General features: G+C 40.4%; 1 protein-coding gene across 11 annotated transcripts in view; it reads right to left on the reverse strand.

Annotated features, from left to right (window-relative positions):
• Nucleotides 1-2,664: 2,664 nt before the first annotated feature.
• Nucleotides 2,665-21,470, reverse strand: part of LOC134345516 (protein transport protein Sec24B-like) — a 239,669-nt gene continuing 220,863 nt past the window's right edge. For 7 of the 11 annotated variants that reach the window (XM_063046284.1, XM_063046279.1, XM_063046282.1 and 4 more), the window contains 4 exons: nucleotides 16,727-16,831; nucleotides 12,857-12,949; nucleotides 11,304-11,410; nucleotides 2,666-4,510 (listed from right to left, as the gene is read on the reverse strand). In XM_063046284.1, coding sequence (XP_062902354.1) covers nucleotides 4,396-4,510; nucleotides 11,304-11,410; nucleotides 12,857-12,949; nucleotides 16,727-16,831 — 420 coding nt within the window. In that variant the 3' untranslated portion in view covers nucleotides 2,666-4,395. Of the gene's footprint in view, nucleotides 4,511-11,303; nucleotides 11,411-12,856; nucleotides 12,950-16,726; nucleotides 16,832-21,470 lie in introns of all 11 variants that reach the window. The other 4 variants (XM_063046288.1, XM_063046287.1, XM_063046286.1 and 1 more) reach the window with 2 other exon arrangements.

Genomic DNA, 21,470 nt, shown 5'->3' on the forward strand with positions numbered 1-21,470 from the left:
TTGATGACAAACTCTGCCATCTTCATCAGGATTGATACCCAGGCATGTCTAGTCTAGTGGTATTTATACCCCCGTGGCCTATTTCTCCTGATTGTTTGGATCTTATCCGATCAGGTTTCCACTCTCCCACCTTCTTTACAATCAGTTTCCAGTTCTTACTTCGAACAAAACCTTCGTCTTTGTTAAAATTTGTTTTCTCTAGTTTTATTTCAATGGCTTCTTTTACCAGACAGTCCCAAAAGCCATTGGTGTGGCACCGTAGTTTTGTCAATCCTATGGCCATTGTGAATGCAATGTTCTGCTACCACCAATTTCTCTGGGTTACCCAAAAGGATACACCTCCTGTGCTCCTTGCTGTAGGTTTCCATTGTGCATCCCATCTGGCTGATATACGCTGCTCCACATTCACAGGGAATTCTGTAAATGCCTCACGATCCTTCCAGAAACCATGGAAATATAGGGAAGACAGGCAGCAGCGACAGGTTCTACTTTGTTGTTAGTTTAACTGGTTTATATGTCGGCCCTTTTAAGACCTATTGATTTCTTTCACCTTGTAGCCATTCTGTTGGAGTGTTGTGTGTAATTGTCTTATTTCCTTGGGGAGACTCTCTGGGTCCAAAGCAGAAAGAACCACTTTATGTTGGGAGGCATGATGGTGGCTGTTATTGTTGTAAGTCCACGTGAGTGGGTTTCTGATAGACGCCATGTCCGAGGCTACCGTCCAGTTTCTGTCATATTAGAATGTCCAGGAACAGGAGGCAACCATTCTTCTCCATCTCGATTGTAAATTGAATGTTTTGATGTATACTGTTCAGATGGTCGTGAAACTGCTGGAGTGCCTCAACTCCATGAGGCCATATTAAGGAGGTGTCATAGACATATCTGAAGAAGCATTTCGGGCGTAAGGGCGATGATCTTTGAACCTTCTCCTCAAAGTTCATGTAGAAATTAGCAATCGCCGGTGACAAGGGTGATCCCATGGCCCCTCCGTCCATTTGTTCACACTAGTTCCCCTTATAGAGGAAGTATGTTGATGTAAGGGTCTGTTCAAAAAAGCAAATGGTATCTTTGACCACAGGAGGACCAAGCTGTCCTTAATGGAAACTCTCGTGAACAGGGACAGCAGTTTGAAACTGACCATTATGTCCTCTAGATTCAGCTGGAGGTTGGTTATCATTTTAACAAAATTTGGGGAATGTGTGATGTGATGCTCACAGCCCCAAAGGGAGACAGCATGGTTGTTAAATGCTTAGCAAGGTAGTAAGTCAGATAATCTAACCCTCTGATGATGATAGGCTTCTGTGTGTATCTTAGGGAGCCTATACCTGGCTGGAAGCCTGAGGAGAGTTTACTCACCTAATAGAGTCTTATTCAAAAAAACTATTGGCTGTAATAACTGTGAGAGGTGGTTCAACTAAGTACCGAGCAAAGGGGGATGAATACTTTGAACTGCTGACATTTCAGGTTTTGAATTTTAAGTTTTCCATGCTTTACAATTTTTCCTTTTTGGGGCTCTGCTGTGAAAACATGAGCATGTGATTCACAAACAAAAATTCTCAGTTAAATTGATCAAAATTCGCTGGTTGCAATACTCACTTATGTGAACTAAGGGTTGGGGACTGTACTAAAGGGGACTGTACTAAAAGGCACTGTAGATTGTAAATAATATGAATGCTTATATTCTATTTTGCTATATTTCTATTTTGTGATATGTAAAATTAAGTACAATAGACAGGAAGATTCCAAAAGAGTTAAAACGTTCAAAACAACAGTAATTTTCTTAACTCAAGGGTTATAACCAACCTTTCCAATGTTGGTAAAGGAAGAGTGGAACAGAAGCAAATTTCACAATAGGAACTGAACTAGGTAAATGTTCCAATGCTATAAACAAGAAACTCAAAGGGGTCAGGCAGCACCAATGAAAGGAAATGGGCCAATATTCCAGTGCTAATTGGAATGAGTAAATGCCAATTTGGTAGCACTGCCTCCCGTTGGATGAAGAGATTACTGGATATTCCATTTCATATAGAAATACTTCTCTCTTCACTAGTGGCACTGGAAGATTATCTGGTAATCTGTTGATAGAATACCACAGGTGCAGAATAAACATGGTAAAGCAGCATGCTACCTCACATATAATTAAGCCTGGGGAATTGCACATTCTCTTTGTGATCACATGGCTTTCCTGACAGCTCCTGTTTTCTCCCAAAGGTTAATTGACTACTGTACATTACCACTTGAGGTTCAACAGTGGCAAAAATAAATCAGAGCTATTGATGGGGTACGCCTGAACGTAAGTAAGTTGCAGGGGTATGGGGACATAACAGCAAATGGCACTATTGGATTGCTCTGTGGAAGCACAGATCTAAATGTCTGAATCCCTCTTTATGTGCCACAATCGATAGAAAACACGAATGACTGACTATCTAACATTGCTAAAATACTCAATATTTATGACATTATCTTAGGGCAAATGGCTTGTCTCAGAAAAATGACTTACAGAAAATTACACTAACTCTAATGTCTTTGAAAGTATTTATCAATAAATATCTTGTAACATCAGTCTACTGCCATAATTTGCAGAATATCATGCTATATCAATAAAAGAGCAAAACAAATATCAACAAAGTATGAGACAGGAAAATGGATAGATTGTAAATAAGAGACAAAAACATTTAGTCAATATTTATAGATTTTACTTTGACCAATTACAAGCCAGGGTTTAAAATATTTTTCCATAATTACTCATAGTTATTCAATTTGACTATATAGGTGTACTTTCTGCTCACAATACAGTCCATTCCTGGTCAATTCCTGACCCATTGCAAATACACCTACTTTAATGTCTATTGACTAAATATCCATGCCCTTGAATATTGGTGAGAAGTGACTTTTGAAAACTTTAAAACTATGAAATACAAAATTCTCTTTCAACAATTTCATTGTTTTCTAATTGCTTCTCACCAAGATTTTCTCTGTCGAAGGACAGACTTAACTTGACATAGTTTGATTAGTCAGCTTCAGATGAGTTGTCTTATGCTACATTCTTTTTGGAATATTTCTCGTGCGAGGCCAATATATTTGCAATGTTTTATTCATAAATGTAAAACAATTGGAATTACTCATGCACTTGTTAAGATTTTTCTAATCCAAAAATAGACAATATATTTCAGATAAATGCTGCATTTAATATTTTGCTTAATTTAAGCAGTGGAACATACCAGGTCTTACAGTTTGAAGTTCATGAAGTTATTTATTCATATGTTGGTTTTCTAAACTTCCCATTACATCCTATACATTTATTTAGTTAGAGCTGTTGTACACATTCAGTTTTCTTTTGTTTCTTGAGATTTCAGCTGACCACAGTGTGGAGTGTTGATTGTACAATAAAACAATCTGTCCATTTTATCAGCCCTAGCAATACAAGGTTCAATATAAAATAAAGCTAAAACTGAAAACCCTACAGAGCACTTATAATTCAACACAAAACAAAATATTTAAAAATGTTTTTTGTTAAATTTGACAACACACTTGTGGTTTGAATTGACAGACAGCATAGAAGACCTGCATTCAGATCCTTGAGCCCTAAATGGTCTGCATGGGACAGGAGGAATTTGATAACAAAACATTCAACACTGTTGCATACAGTTTATTCTTTCCATTGTAATTTAACCAAAAAACGAGGCTACTTTTTATACATTATAAAATTAACTTCTATATATACACACTGACTTTTATAATGTGCATTCTGAAACTACATTCAGTAGCCCTGCAAGTGATCTTAATGCAGACTGCACTCACTAGTCATTCTGGATAAGTTCTTACATTTATAATCATCACGTCTACTACACACTGATAACACTAATGAAAAGAAAAATCAACATATACACTGATAAAATTACATACAAGAAACTTAATAGGATCAAAATTAACAAAACTATAAAATGGGCCTTATACATGGCAATAAATAAATCAAATTTTGTATTAGGTAACAAGGTCTCCAAGTTCCTGCCCCATCTAGGAAAAAAAACATTCAAACCCATTCTTTAATGTCATTATTATAACTCTGCAGTGAAAGTGGCTTTTTAAAAATCTTTATTGTAGCATAGAGTCAGGCATTTCAGTGTTGTAACCAGGAATTTATTCTGCAGATCTGTAAATTTTATTGACCAGCTTTGCATATTCCTGAGGTCAGTGTAAAACTCTTATCAAGATTGAAACACTGTTTGAAAACATACATATCAATGTAGCTGAAAGCAAGTCCAGTCTCCAAGGTAAATGGATTTCTCTTTAGATGACCATTCTGCCCCAACTCTTCCATCACCCACACCATACCAACCTCCCACCAAGAAACACGATGATGACTGATCAGTTCCAACTCACGAACTATAAATGTTATTTGGAGATTTGTTGCTGAATGTGAAGAAGAAACTCATAATACGATAATGCAGATTCTGTTCTGTCTTCCACTAACTTGTGAAAGAAACTTGTTTTGAATGGAGCATCATCCCTGTTAATATTTAACAAACATTCAGAGTATTGAACATGATAAACATAATTTGAAAATTAATCATTCACTAAGGGGAGATCTGCTGATGGCTGACTCCACAATAGTTTGTCCTTGGACCACCCTGTTTTTATTTCCAGTGTGGTTCTGGACTCATTGCATAGTCTTTTGCAGATTTTTCTGCAGGGTGATTGACTCTCAGCATTTCACTCTGACCTTGTGCAAAATAAGGCTTCTGGCATATGACCATTTGTACTCAGAATAACTTTTAACAACTATGAAACCCTGCACAAAGCTGTCTCTGCAATTTCATGTTTATGGATGTTAGAAATTTTCAAAACATGACATCTGAAATTCTGTCTGCCCACTACCCTGGACCCCCATCAGTTTCCCTATCGCACCAACAGGTCAACAGAGGACGCCATCTCCGCGGCACCTCACTCTGCCCTGACCCACCTGGACAGCACCAACTCTTATGTCAGAATGCTGTTCATTGACTTTAATGTCATTATTATAACTCTGCAATGAAAGTGGCATTCAATACTGTGATCCCCTCCAAGCTGATCACCAAACTTCGCCAGCTTGGTATCAGCTCATCCCTCTGCAATTGGACCTTGGACTTTCTAACTAACAGACCCCAATTAGTTAAGTTAGACAACCTCTCCTCCTCCACTCTCACCCTGAACACCGGTGTGCCTCAAGGCTGTGTGCTGAGCCCTCTTCTGTACTCCCTTTTCAACTACGACTGCGTTCCTGTACATGGTTCTAACTCCATAATCAAGTTCACAGACGACACCACAGTGGTTGGCCTGATCAGAGGGGATGACGAGACGGCCTACAGGGACAAGGTTCAGCACCTGGCCGCGTGGTGTGCCGATAACATTCTGGCCCTTAACACCCAGAAGACCAAGGAGATCATTGTGGACTTCAGGCATGCTTGGAGCCACACTCATATCCCCATCTACATCAACGGAGCTGTAGTGGAGCGTGTATCAAGCTTCAAATTCCTTGGTGTCCACATTTCCGAGGATCTCACTTAGTCCCTGAAGTCCTCCATTCTGATCAAAAAAGTGCAACAGCGCCTTTATTTTCTGCAGAGCATCAAGAAAGCTCACCTCTGTCCCAAGATACTGATGGACTTTTATCGCTGTACCATTGAGAGCATACTCACCAACTGCATCTCAGTGTGGTATGGCAATTGTCCTGTATCGGACCGCAAAGCACTCCAGTGTGTGGTGAAAACTGCCCAGTGGATTATTGGCACCCAATTGCCCACCACTGAGAACATCTACCATAAGCGCTGCCTGGGCAGGGTGAAAAGCATTATCAAGCATGCATCGCACCCTAACCATGGACTTTTTACTCTCCTCCCATCCGGTAGGTGCTACAGGAGCCTCTGCTCCCGCACCAGCAGGCACAGGAAAAGCTTCTTCACTGAGGCTGTGACCCTGCTGAACCTCACATCACAGCGCTAAGCAGTATTACACCCATATTGTACTATCTCAGTACTTTTACATTTGTGTGCTGTAGCACTTACTTTTTATTTGCATTTATTTTGTAAATAACACTATTCTCTGCATTTCTGGTCAGATGCTAACTGCAATTCATTGGCTTTGTATCTGTACTCGGTACAATTGACAATAAAGTTGAATCTAATCTAATAGAAACATAGAAAATAAGTGCAGGAGTAGGCCATTCGGCCCTTCGAGCCTGCACCGCCATTCAGTATGATCATAGCTGATCATCCAACTCAGAACCCTGTACCTGCTTTCTCTCTATACCCACTGATCCCTTTAGCCACAAGGGCTATATCTAACTCCCTCTTAAATATAGCCAATGAACTGGCCTCAACTGTTTCCTGTGGCAGAGAATTCCACAGATCCACCACTCTATGTGTGAAGAAGTTTTTCCTCATCTCAATTCTAAAAGGCTTCCCCTTTATCTTTAAACTGTGATCCCTCGTTCTGGACTTCCCCAACATCGAGAACAATCTTCCTGCATCTAGCCTGTCCAATCCCTTTAGAATTTTATACGTTTCAATAAGATCCCCCCTCAATCTTCTAAATTCCAGCGAGTATAAGCCTAGTCGATCCAGTCTTTCTTCATATGAAAGTCCTGCCATCCCAGGAATCAATCTGGTGAACCTTTTTTGTACTCCCTCTATGGCAAGAATGTCTTTCCTCTGATTAGGGGACCAAAACTGCACACAACACTCCAGGTGTGGTCTCACCAAGGCCTTGTACAACTGCAGTAGAACCTCCCTGCTCCTGTACTCAAATCCTCTTGCTATGAATGCCAGCATACCATTCGCCTTTTTCACCACCTGCTGTACCTGCATGCCAACTTTCAATGACTGGTGTATAATGACACCCAGGTCTCGTTGCACCTCCCCTTTTTCTAATTGGCCACCATTCAGATAATAATCTGTTTTCCTGTTCTTGCCACCTCACATTTATCCACATTAAATTGCATCTGCCATGAATTTGCCCACTCACCTAACCTATCCAAGTCACCCTGCATCCTCTTAGCATCTTCCTCACAGCTAACATTGCCGCCCAGCTTTGTGTCATCCGCAAACTTGGAGATGCTGCATTTAATTCCCTCATCCAAGTCATTAATATATATTGTAAACAACTGGGGTCCCAGCACTGAGCCTTGCGATACCCCACTAGTCACTGCCTGCCATTCTGAAAAAGTCCTGTTTATTCCCACTCTTTGCTTCCTGTCTGCCAACCAATTCTCTATCCACATCAATACCATACCCACAATACCATGTGCTTTAAGTTTGCACACTAATCTCCTGTGTGGGACCTTGTCAAAAGCCTTCTGAAAATCCAAATATACCACATTCACTGCTTCTCCCCTATCCACTTTACCAGTTACATCCTCAAAAAATTCCATAAGATTTGTCAGACATGATTTTCCTTTCACAAATCCATGCTGACTTTGTCCGATGATTTCACCGCTTTCCAAATGTGCTGTTATCATATCTTTGATAACTGACTCTAACATTTTCCCCACCACCGATGTCAGGCTAACCGGTCTATAATTCCCCGATTTCTCTCTCACTCCTTTTTTAAAAAGCAGGGTTACATTAGCCACCCTCCAATCCTCGGGAACTAGTCCAGAATCTAAAGAGTTTTGAAAAATTAACACTAATGCATCCACTATTTCTTGGGCTACTTCCTTAAGCACTCTGGGATACAGAGCATCTGGCCCTGGGAATTTATCTGCCTTTAATCCCTTCAATTTACCTAATACCAGTTCCCTACTAACATGTTCCCTCAGTTCCTCCATCTCACTAGACCCTCGGTCCCCTACTATTTCCAGAAGATTATTTATGTCCTCCTTAGTGAAGACAGAACCAAAGTAGTTATTCAATTGGTCTGTCATGTCCTTGTTCCCCATGATCAATTCACCTGTTTCTGACTGTAAGGGACCTACATTTGTCTTAACCAATCTTTTTCTAATCTAATTAAAATGGGTAAAAATATAAAAAACTTTAAACAAATACAAATCAACTCACATTCACTTAAAAGACAATTAAATACGTTCAAGTTACCTCAACTGAATTGTATAATAACTCACTTGGCATGTGCTCAGCAAGCAGATTTCCCAGTTTAAGAGCTGGGAAGCCAGCAGAAGATATTGCATCTTAAGGGCAGGACAGGAGCAAATGACAGTAGAAGTGGCTTTGTGAAAGCTATTACTGCTTACTTAAACCTATTCCAGAGCTGAAGATTTGAACTTTTTAATCAAGGAAGATGAGTAAATCTTCCAGAAAAATTAGTGCCTGGATGGAAGTTTTTTTTACATCAAAGGGGAATTAAGGGTTATGGGGAAAAGGCAGGTAGGTGGAGATGAGTCCATGGCCAGATTAGCCATGATCTTATTGAATGGTGGAGCAGACTCGACATGCAAGTGGCCTACTTCTGCTCCTATTTCTTATGTTCTTATGTTTATCTTATGCAAATATATAAGTTTTGATTAAGTACTGCAGTTAACTTAACAAAAATTATTTTATCACGTTTACAACTATTGAAAATCACAATTTTTTAAAAACTTCCTGAAACAAAAGACCAAAATTTAAAGAATCATTGCTTCACCCATATAATAGTTGTTTAAAAAAAAACCAGAGGAGGCTATTATCTTCTGTGGAAGTTGGGCAGTCATGCCTCAAACACTGAATTACAGCTTAAAACAGCAATGAAATTCTGAAATGATGAGATACAGTGATTCTAAAGCACTCATCATTAAAACCTGAGTGAAAGTATTTGTTTTAAAGTTCTTAAAGCCATCCGAAAGAGGGGAGAGATCTAAGTGGATTTTTTGTATCTGTATTCATTAGTGAGATGCACTCAGAGTCTTTAGAAATGAGGTAAAGCAGAAACAATTACAGAGGAGGTGGTATTTGCTATCGAGGCAAATTAGGGTGGATAAATCCCCAAGGCCTGACAAGGTATTCCCTTGGCAAGTGCAGAAATTGCAGGTGCCCCAGCAGAGATATTTAAAATATCCTTAGTGACAGGTGAGGTGCAGAGGACTGGAGGTCAGCTAACATTGTTCTGTTATCTAAGAAAGGCTCTAAGAATAAGCCAGGAAACTATAGGCCTGTGAGTCTGACATCAGTAGTGGGAAAATTACCATATATACAATTAATTGAATAGACAGGGATTGAAGACAACATGGCTTTGTGTGTGGTAGATTGTGTCTAAACAACCTTTTTCAAATTTTTTTCAAGGAAGTTACCAGAAAGATGATGAAGGCAAGGCAGTGGATGTTGTTTATATGGACTTTAGCAAGGCCTTTGACAGGATCTGAATGGGAGGTTTGTCAAGAAGGTTCATTTGCTAGGCGATCAAGATGAGTAATAAATTAGATTAGACATAGTCTTCCCGGGAGAAACCAAGAGTAGCAGTAGATGATTGCCTTTCTGACTGGAGGCCTGTGATTAGTGGTATGCTGCTGGATCCATTGTTTGTCATCTCTATCAATGATCTGGATGATAATGTGTTAAACTGGATGAGCATATTTGCTGATGACACCAAGACTGGGAGTGTAGTGGACAATGAAACCTTGCAGCAGGTTCTGGATCAGCTGGAAAATTGGCCGAAAAATGGGAGATGGAATTTAATGTAGACAAGTGTGAGATGTAGCATTTTGGAAGCCCAACCAGGGTAGCTCTTATACAGAAAGCAGTAAGGCATTGAGGAGTGCGGTAGAACAGAGGGTTATGGGAATAGATCCATAATTCCTTGAAAGCAGCATCACAGGTATGGTAGGTTGGGTCATAAACAAAATTTTTGGTACAGTGGCCTTCAAAAATCAATGTATTGAGAACAGGAATTGGGATGATATGTTGAAATTGTATAAGACATTGTATTGTGCATGGTTTTGGTCACCTACCTGCAGCAAAGATGTAAATAAGATTGTAAGAGTGCAGAGAAAATTTACAAGAATGTTACCGGGACTTGGGAACCTGAGTTATAGGGAAAATTTGAATAGGTTCAGACTTCCATTCCTGGAATGTAGAAGCCCAAGGGAAGATTTAATAGATGTCCACAAAATTATGAGGAGCATAGATAGGGTAAATGCAAGCAGGCTTTTTCCACTGAAGTTGGGAGAGACTGGAACTAAAGGTCATGGGTTAAAGGTGAAATAATTCTTCACTCAGAGGATCATGAGAGTGTGGGACAAGCTGCCAGCACAAGGGGTGGATGTGGGTCCATTTCAAAGTTCACGAGAAGTTTGGATAGATACGTTGATGGGAGGGGTATGGATAGCTATGGTCCGGGTACATATAACTATATATAACAATTACAGCACGGAAACAGGCCATCTCGGCCCTTCTAGTCCGTGCCGAACACTTACTCTCACCTAGACCCACTGACCTGCCCTCAGCCCATAACCCTCCATTCCTTTCCTGTCCATATAGCTATCCAATTTAACTTTAAATGACAACATCAAACCTGCCTCAACCACTTCTGCTGGAATCCCGTTCCACACAGCTACCACTCTCTGAGTAAAGAAGATTCCCCTCATGTTACCCCTAAACCTTTGCCCTTTAACTCTCAACTCATGTCCTCTTGTTTGAATCTCCCCTACTCTCAATGGAAAAAGCCTATCCACGCCAACTCTATCTATCCTCCTCATAATTTTAAATACCTCTATCAAGACCCCTCTCAACCTTCTACGCTCCAAAGAATAAAGACCCAACTTGTTCAACCTTTCTCTGTAACTTAGGTGCTGAAACCCAGGTAACATTCTATTAAATCTTCTCTGTACTCTGTCTATTTTGTTGACATCTTTCCTATAATTCGGTGACCAGAACTGTACACAATACTCCAAATTTGGCCTTACCAATGCCTTGTACAATTTCAACATTACATCCTAACTCTGCTATACTCAATGCTCTGATTTATAAAGGCCAGCATACCAAAAGCTTTCTTCACCACCCTATCTACATGAGATTCCACCTTCAGGGAACTATGCACAATTATTCCTAGGTCCCTCTGTTCTACTGCATTCTTCAATGCCCTACCATTTACCATGTATGTCCTATTTTGATTAGTCCTACCAAAATGTAGCACCTCACATTTATCAGCATTAAACTCCATCTGCCATCTTTCAGCCTACTCTTCTAACTGGCCTACATCAATGAGACTCGGCAGATTGATGGTCCAGCATGGACTAGATGGGCCGAGGGGCCAGTTTCTATTCTGCAGTGTTCTTTGACTCTATGACGATATATTCAAATATCATTTACTACCAAGTCAACAAAATGTTTTATACTCACTTCACAATGTAAATAATTGATAGAAATGGTCTGCTATCTCGAAGCCAGGAAACAAAACTTCTAACTCTTTGAGATAACGCTGTATCCAATTCCGGTAGTTCAAACTTCTCCGATTAGGAAACAAAGTAGAAATTGGAGAAACAAGAGAAAAACATTAGTCTGCGGTATTTTCCATCAAAGTGCCTTTGAAATGTAGTAACTTTGCAAACAGCAAGGTTTCAAAAAGCAATGATCAGACAACACAAACAAAATATCTTTGACCCAAAACATTAATTTAATCTTTTCAGGGATGCTTCTTGACCTGCAAAATTCTCACAGTGATTTTTTTTTTAAGTGCAAGTGATCAAATGCCTCTTCTATTTGATCCTGTAAATGTTAAACTAGGAAATGAGAATACTCAGCTCTTTTACAGCTGTAAATATTAAGCTACAATTGAAAACTTCTCGAACAGATGTTATGGTTCCTGCCAAGTATGGTTGCAATTAGTGAATCAAACACATCATACTAACAAAATTCATCCAATGAATTCAGGAATATGACACATTGTTCCTGCTTTTGATCACTTCTGCATCTTTCAGTTGCCACTTGGTGCTTCAGACTTTTTTCTCCTGTCCCTGACATTTCACTATACCCAGGAGTATATACTATGAAGTATCATCAAAATGGTTTTTTTGTCCAACTGACCTCCATTCTGCTACTTCATAACCTACCAACTCCCAGATCGTGTTGATCTTTGTATTGGGAGATTTCTTTCTTGCACTGCTGTTGTGATCAGGTTTCAAGGGTCTGCTGTAACTGAACGCACGTGAAACCTGAAAACAAAGCAACCTGCTGGGCTGAACTTTTTCACCATGTGCCATTGACCTGGATTTTTTGCAGATATATAGACAGTTTATTACGCAGCTCTGAATAAAGCAAAGGCATGAAAGTTGACACACTTAGAGACGATGCTGTTTTACCCTTTATGCCACAAAATCTCCTGTTAACATGTTGGGCCCTGCAATGAGAGCTGCAGCCCATTCTCCATGCAACTCTTGTTGCTTGGGTTTAGTTAAATATGAAATTCTTGGTAGTGTGGCAGTTAGTGTGATGCTATTTCCTGGAGTTGAGCTGTAATTCTGGCACCGTCTCTGCACATCTTCCCTGTAGAATATGTGGGTTTTCCCAGGATGCTCTGGCTTCCTCCTATGGTACCCGGAAGGGTAAAAGGTCAATGTAAATGGTCCAGTGATTAGGTTAGGGTTAAGGGTTGCTTGAAGGGCTGGAAGGGGACAACTCCACGCTGAGGTGAGTAGAGAGATGGCTCAATCCTGAGTGATCATTCTGGCCTTATAGTATTGAGGTAGACATTCACACCAAATGATGCCCAGCATAAGAACTACAAAGTAAAAAGCTCAATGGCTCAGGGAGTTAGAGAAAAAAGTAATCTAAGGTGCTGATAAAAATGCTTTATTCATTGCAAGCAATAGCTGTTTTCATCCTATCAGACCATTTTAGAAACATTTAAGAACTCAAGCTCTTATTCACAAGTCTCTTTTCATCTATTAACTTACCATAGTTTGTGGAACAGAAACATAGTTAGAAAATCCTAGCACTTCATTTATAAAGCTGCTGTTGCAATATTTTCCAATCCAGAGGTATATAACCTGAAAAGATTAAAAAGCATATCAATGAAGATTGGTGGAGGTGTACACAAGAAACATGAATTTATATCATTTTTGGACAAATAAATACTGTGGCCTCATGAGTTCAGAACGCTCTTGCACTTGAGAAAAATACTGTAAACAATTATTCAAGTTGTAACATGGCACTTCAAAATTTATGGTAGGACTGGGCAGACTCAACATAGGTCAATTAGAGAGGACTCACTGTCTGACCACGCAGCTTTTTTGTAACTAGCAGACAAGATAATGATGAACAAGTTGACTTTCTTAAATAAGGCTATTAATCGAATGACAACACTCTGTTGTGGAAAGGAATAAAAGGGTCTCAACAGTGCACAGGCAAGCTACTGATAACCTCAGCTGACCAGCTGACTGGAGTGTTCCATGGCATCTTACTTCTGCAGTTGGGCTTCTCACCTGCTTTAAAAGGGTGATAATCATATTAATATCCAAGAAGAGCAGGGTGAGCTGCCTCAACGGCAGCACTCACATCCACGGTGATAAAAGTGATCTGAGAGGTTGGTTGTGACTAGAATGCCTAAATAAGGACCTGGACCCACTGCAATTTGCCCACTGCTTCAGCAGCAGACGCATTCTCACTGGATCAGCACATGGCTTTCAAGCACCAACAGAAATGGGTATTAGAGGGACCAATATCCTTGTGGGCAGGTTTGCTAGAGTTGCTGGGAGAGTTTAAAACTAGTTTGGTAGGGGGATGAGAATTAGAGTGATAGGTCAGAGGATGAGAAGTTGGTGTAAAGATTAATGCAGTGTGTAGAGAGACTGTGGGGAAGGACAGGCAGTGGAAAGGGCAGAATTTGCAGTCAGCTGGATGGGTTGAAATGTGTCGATTTTAATGAGAGAAGTATAAGGAACAAGGGTGATGACTTAAAAGTAGGAGATCCTGAGGTCGACGGACCTCTTGGTTAATGGTAGGATCCATGGCATAAGAAAGGTTGGGAACCCTAACAGAGCATGGGTTAGTACATGGAACTACGACATTGTGGCCATTACAGAAACTTGGCTGTCACAAGGGCAGGAATGGCTGCTGGATATTCCAGGGTTCAGGTGTTTCAAAAGGGACAGGGAGGACGGTAAAAGAGGTGGAGGAGTAGCCTTGCTAATTACAGCTACAGAAAGGGAGGGCGCTGTGGAGGGATCGTCCAGGGAAGCACTGTAGATGGAGGTCAGGAACAGGAAGGGAGCAATCACTCTATTGGGATTATCCTATAGACCCCCAGAATGGTAGCAGAGACACTGAGGAACAAATCAGGAGGCAGATTTTGGAAAGATGCAAAAGTAACAAGAGTTATTTTCATGACTTAAACGTCCTTAGTAATGACCAGCACCTCCTTGATGCAAAAGGTTTAAATGTGTGGAATTTATTAGGTGTGTCCAGGAAGGATTCCTGACGTAATATGTAGACAGGCCACCTAGAGGACAGGCCTTGCTGGATCTGGTGCTAGGCAATGAACCTGGTCAGGTGACAAGATTTTCTCAGTAAGTAAGCATTTCGGAGACAGTGACAACAACTCCCTGGCCTTTACCATAGACTTGGACAAGTGGTATGGGAAAAATGGAGCAAATGGTATGGGAAAGTGTTTGAATGGGGGAGGGAGAATTATGATGCTATTAGGCAGGAACTAGGAAGCCTAACTTAGGAATAGATGTACTTAGGGAAATGCACAACAAAACTATGGAGGTTGTTTAAGAAGCACCTGCATGGGGTTCCGAATAGTTTTGTCGCCTTGAGGCAGGGAAAGCATAGGTGAGTGCAGACGAGAGATGTGGAACATCCAGTGAAGAGGAAGAAAGAAGCTCTCTTAAGCTTTAGGAAGGAAGGACCAAATAGGGCTCTGGAGAGTTACAAGGTAGCCAGGAAGGAGCTGAAGAATGGACTTAGGAGAGCAAGAAGGGGGCAGGAGAAGGCTTTGGCAAGTAGGATTAAGGAAAACCCTCAAGGCATTCTACATGTATATGAACAGTGTAGTGGTCAGCATGACACTATTACAGCTCAGCTTATCAGAGTTCAAAGTTCAATTCTGGTATCCTCTGCAAGAAAGTTGGTGCCTTCTTCCTTTGAGTGCATGGGTTTCTTCTGGGTGATCACGCTTCCTCCCATAGTCCAAAGAATTAACAGTTAATAGGTTAATCAGTCATTGTAAATTGTACTGTGATTAGGCCAGAGTTAGTAGGTGGGTTTCTGGGTGCTGTGGCTTGTTGGGCTGGAAGGGCCTGTTCTGCGCTGTATCTCAAGGTAAAAATAATTAAATAAATGTGAAAGAGCAGGGAGATGTCCAGAGTGAGAGTAGGGCCAATCAGGGATTAACTATGCTTTTTCCTTCCTTTTGACTAGACGTTCCACATTTCTTGTCAACCACGTGCCTGGAGTTCGAGGAGATAGTCGAGGTCCTTAATGAATACTTTGCTTCAGTATTCACCAATGAGAGGGACCTGAACCAATGTTAGGATAGCATAGAACAGGCTAATATACTGGAACACATCAAGGTTAGGATAGTATAGAACAGGCTAATATACTGGAACAAATCAAGGTTAGGATAGTATAGAACAGGCTAATATACTGGAACACGTCAATGTTGAGAAAAGAGGATTGCTGGAACTTTCAACATTAGGATAGATACACTGGATGGGACATAACCCAGATTACCAAGGGAAGCGAGTGAAAGGGTTGCTGCATCTTTGGCAATGATCTTTGTGCCCTCACTGGCTAAAAAAAAATTACAGAAGATTAGAGAGTGGCAAATGTTATTCCTTTCATCAAGGAAGATAATAGGGATAATCCTGGGAATTACAGACCAGTGAGTCTTACTTCACTGGTGGGCAAATTATTGGAAAGGATTCTTAGAGACAGGATTTACGAGCATTTGGAGAAACAGTCTGATTATGCTTAGTCAACATGGCTTTGTGAGAAGAAGATCATGTCTCACAAGCCTCTTTCTCTTTAAGGAAGTGACAGAATAAAATGATGAAGGAAGAGCAAGTGGTGTATATGGATTTTACTAAGTACTTGACAAGTTTCCCTATGGTACGCTCATTCAGAAAGTTAGGAGCCATGGGATCCAGAGAAACTTGGCTGTGTGGATTCAAAGTTGTCTTGCCCACAGAATGCAGAGGGAAGGGTGCATTAGTAAGTTTGCAGGCGACACAAAGGTTGGAGGTGTTGTGAGTAGTGTGGAAGGTTGTCGACGTTTACAACAGGCCATGGGTAGGATGCAGAGCTAGGCTGAGAAGTGGCTGATGGAGTTCAACCTGCAGAAGTGTGAAGTGATTCACTCGGGAAGGTCGAACTTGAAGGCAGAATACAGAATGGCAGGATTCTTTACAGTGTGCAGTATTAAAAGGGATCTTGGGGTTCACATCCATAGTTCCCATGCAAGTTGAGGGGTGTTAAGAACACCTATGGTGTATTGGCCTTCATTAGTTTGGGGATTGAGCTCAAGAGTTGCAAGGTAATGCTGCAGTTCTATATAATTAGATAACATTTGAACTATCTGGTTGTCACATTATAAGAAAAATGTGGAAACTTTTGATTTCCAGGGGTAAAAAGGAATAGAAAACCACTCTTATATATTAACAAATATAATAAAATGTTCAGAATATATCAATAAAAAGAAACAGCCTTCTCAAGCCTTATTAATCCAAGATTAAGAAAAAGCACCTAAATAACCTTTCTAATAAAATAGGCCAAATAACCAAGAATGACTCTCAGGATTATCAGATTCAAAGTTAAGTACTTACAGAACAACAATCCATCAAGAAAGCACCCTCTTTTATCAGCCTTTCTGCAGAAAGTTGCATAATAGGTGGCTGAGGAATGGTTTTGTCACCAACAGTGATAGAACCCTACCAGGAGCACAAAAAAAAAATCATTCTGAATGAACAAAAGAATATTAAACAAAGGGTATCTGGACATTTCAAATTTGCAACATGTTGGAGAAGATATGCAGTACAAATTGTGTCTTACAATTTTTTTTTATAATGGTTGAATCCATGACATGTCAATTCCTCTTTCAAAGGCAGGACAAATAATAATATCTACATATCAAAGATTTAAAGATAAATGTAGTCACAACTTATTAATGTATGAAAATATTTTGTTTATGTAAAAATCAAAGACAAAAATGAATTTTACACATCTAAATTATTCATAACTGAACTAAAACTGGCAAGAAAGAACATTAAATATATGAATTTTGCACCAGCTCAAAATTATGAACTGGTTTCAATCAAAACCATTAGTGAAACAAAATAAGCAACGTTACAAAATTCGTAATGGAAAGCAAAGGACAAAGATTTCTTTTTAAAAATGGGAGTCATAGAAAATGTTAATTTTAGTTTGCTGCTATTTAAGAATATTAGTTAAAATGCTTCTAAAAGACATTCTCTTAATCCATACTACACCACAATGATGTTTTAAAAAGTTTTAAAGTGTTAAAATTCCTCTACTGCTCACCACATGACAGGATGCTAAAGAAAAACTGCAAGAGCCAGGGGTCCTTCAGTTTTGGGTCACTGTAAATTATTTTTGGTAGAACAGGATTATCACTGCTCTTCAATCCTCTACATGATCATACTCAAAAGAATTGGTGTTTCTTAAATATTATGGCATACACCCAAATATACATTGGGCATCACAGCAGCTTATCAGTTAGCATGATGCTAATACAGCTCGGGTTGTTCCAGCGCTTAGTGTTGAATTCCCGCGTCCTCTCTAAGGAGTCTCTGTATGTCCTCCATGTGAAATGTATGGGTTTCCCTTGGTGCTCTGGTTTCCTCCCACAGTCCAAAAATGTACCGGGTAGGTTAACTGGTAATTGTAAATTCTCCTGTGATTTGGTTAGGGTTAATCAGGGTTGTGGGGTTGCTGGGGCAGAGAAAGACCTGCTCAAATAAATCAATAAGACGTAGAATTAGAAAGGAAGTGACTTATTCTACTTAGTACATTAGTGTCATCCTCACTTAACTCCTTTGAACATTACGTACGTGCAGGCCTTTTCCCGCTTTCAACAGCAGCATCATTTGGATAAAGTGTGAAGACCTTATTATGTACCCAAACAGAAAGACATTCCTGATTTTCATATTATCTAACCCTGATATCTTTTCAAGCATGACTCTATCCAACTTCCTGTGAGCAAGGCCAGTTGAGTCAAGTGTCTTTCTTTCCTTTATTTGCAGCCTTATTTATTGCAAGTGCAGAATTTTTTATCAGTCGACCAATGCCAAACCTACATTACTATCAATATCGCTAATGAGGAAAAATGTACAACTATCTGTGAAATTGGGTACAACTATCTGTGAAATTAGTTGCATCTTCTTGAGCATAAACGATCAGCATACAGCCATTTAAAACTGACATTAACTCCAGGCTATCTTTTCTTCTCGCTGCTGCCAGCAAAAAGGAGGTACACGAGCCTTAGGTCCTGCATCACTAGGTCCAGGAACAGTTACTGTCATTAGGCTCCTAATCCAGCATGGAAAACTTCACTCACCTCAAGTCTAACCAATGGACTCATTTTCAGGGACTCCACAACTCATGATTTCAGTATTACTTATTTATTATTATTATTATATTTACACAGATTGACTTCTTTTGCAAATTGGTTGTTTGTCAGTCTTTGTGTGCAGTTTTTCATTTATTCTATTGTATTTCTCTGGTCTATGTGATTGTCTACAAGAAAATGTACCTCAAGGTAGTATATAGTGACATGTTTGTATTTTGGTAATAAATTTACTCTGAACTTTGCCTTGTTCACAGATGTCAGAGAACGATGTACTTGTACCCCTTTGTCTTTCATTCTACAACACACCCCAGGGATTTGTCATTTACTGTACAAGTCCTGCCCTGACTTAACTTCCCAAAAATACTTCAGTCCATACTTACATAGAAACATAGAAAACCTACAGCACAATACAGGACCTTTGGCCCACGATCCTGTGCGGAACATGTACTTACTTTAGAAATTACCTAGGGTTAACCATAGACCTCTATTTTTCTAAGTTCCATATACCTATCCAGTCTCTTAAAAGACCCTATCGTATTCTCCACCACCACTGTTGCTGGCAGCCCATTCCACACACTCACCACTCTGCGTAAAAAACTTACCCCTGACATCTCCTCTGTACCTGCTTCCAAGCACCTTAAAACTGTGCCCTCTCGTGTTAGCCATTTCAGCCCTGGGAAAAACCCTCTGACTATCCACACGATCAATGTCTCTCATCATCTTACACACCTCTCTCATCCTTCGCCGCTCCAAGAAGGCCGAGTTCACTCAACCTATTCTCATAAGGCATGCTCCCCAATCCAGGCAACATCCTTGTAAATCTCTGCACCCTCTCTATGGTTTCCACATCCTTCCTGTAGTGAGGCGACTAGAACTGAGCACAGTACTCCAAGTGGGCCTGACCAGGGTCCTATATAGCTGCAACATTACCTCTCGGCTCTTAAATTCAATCCCCTGGTTGATGAAGGCCAATGCATCGTATGCCTTCTTAACCAGAAAGTCAACCTGCGCAGCAGCTTTGAGTATCCTATAGACTTGGACCCCTAGATCCATCTGATCCTCCACACTGCCAAGAGTCTTACCACTAATACTATATTCTGCCATCATATTTGACCTACCAAAATGAACCATCTCACACTTATCTGGGTTGAATTCCATCTACCACTTCTCAGCCCAGTTTTGCATCCTATTGATGTCCTGCTGTAATCTCTGACAGCCCCCCCACACTATACACAACATCCCCAACCTTTGTGTCATCAACAAATCTACTAACCCATCCCTCCACTTCTTCATCCAGGTCATTTATAAAAATAACAAAGAGTAGGGGTCCCAAAACAGATCCCTGAGGCACACCACTGGTGACCGACCTCCATGCAGAATATGACCCATCTACAACCATTCTTTGCTTTCTGTGGGCAAGCCAGTTCTAGATCCACAAAGCAATGTCCCCTTGGATCCCAGGCCTCCTTATTTTCTCAATGCAGGGGGTACATTATCAAATGCCTTGCTGAAATCCATATACACTACATCTACTGCTCTACCTTCATCAATGTGTTTAGTCACATCCTCAAAAAATTCAATCAGGTTCGTAAGGCATGACCTGCCTTTGACAAAGTCGTGCTGACTATTCCTAATCATATTATGCCTCTCCAAATGTTCACAAGTCCTGCCTCTCAGGATCTTCTCCATCAACTTACTAACCACTGAAGTAAGACTCACTGGTCTATAATTTCCTGGGCTATCTCTACTCCCTTTCTTGAGTAAGGGAACAACATCTGCAACCCTCCAATCCTCTGGAACCTCTCCTGTTCCCATTGATGATGCAAAGTTCATTGCCAGAGGCTCAGCAATCTTCTCTCTCGCTTCCCACAGTAGCCTGGAGTACGGTCTCATTGAGTCCTGTTGACTTACCCAACTTGATGCTTTCCAAAAGCTCCAGCACATCCTCTTTCTTAATGTCTTTATGCTTAGGCATTTCAATCTACTGTAAGTCATCCCTATAATCGTCAAGATCCTTTACCGTAGTGAATACTGAAGCAAAGTATTCATTAAGTATCTCTGCTATCTCCTCCGATTCCGTACACACTTTTCCACTGTCACACTTGCTTGGTCTTATTCTCTGATGTCTTATCCTCTTGCTCTTCTCATAATTGTAGAATGCCTTGGGGTTTTCCTTAATCCTGCTCGCCAAGGACTTCTTATGGCCCCTTCTCGCTCTCCTAATTTCATTAAGCTCCTTCCTGCTAGCCTTATAATCTTCTAGATCTCTATCATTTCCAAGTTTTTTGAACCTTTTGTAAGTCTTTCTTTTCTTCTTGACTAGATTTTCAACAGCCTTGTACACCACGGTTCCTGTACTCTACCATCCTTTCCATCTTGTTGGAACGTACCTATGCAGAAAACTGCGCAAATATCCCCTGAATATTTAACACATTTCTGCTGTACATTTCCCTGAGAACATCTATTCCCGATTTATGCTTCCAAGTTCCTGCCTGATAGCGTCATATTTCCCCTTACTCCAATTAAACGCTTTCCTAACTTGTCTTATCCCTCTCCAATGCTACGGTAAAGGAGACAGTGATCACAATTCTATCTCCAAAATGCTCTCCCACTGAGAGACCTGACACCTGACCAGGTTCATTTCCCAGTACCAGATCAAGTACAGCCTCTCCTCTTGTAGGCTTATTTACATATTGTGTCAAAAAATCTTCCTGAACACACCTAACAAACTCCACTCCATCTAATATTTGGGAAGTTAGAGTCTCCCACCACCCTGTTATTATTACACCTTTCCACAATCTGTCTCCCTATCTGCTTCTCGATGCCCCTGTGGTCTATAAAAAACACCCAGTAGAGTATTGACCCCTTCCTCTTTCTAACTTCCACCCACGTACACTCACTAGACAATCCCTCCATTACTCCGTCCTTTTCTGCAGACATGACACTATCTCTGATCAGCAGTGCCATGCCCCCACCTCCTT

The sequence above is a fragment of the Mobula hypostoma genome, chromosome 4, assembly GCF_963921235.1.
Source record: "Mobula hypostoma chromosome 4, sMobHyp1.1, whole genome shotgun sequence".
In the NCBI taxonomy this organism is placed as follows: domain Eukaryota; kingdom Metazoa; phylum Chordata; class Chondrichthyes; order Myliobatiformes; family Myliobatidae; genus Mobula; species Mobula hypostoma.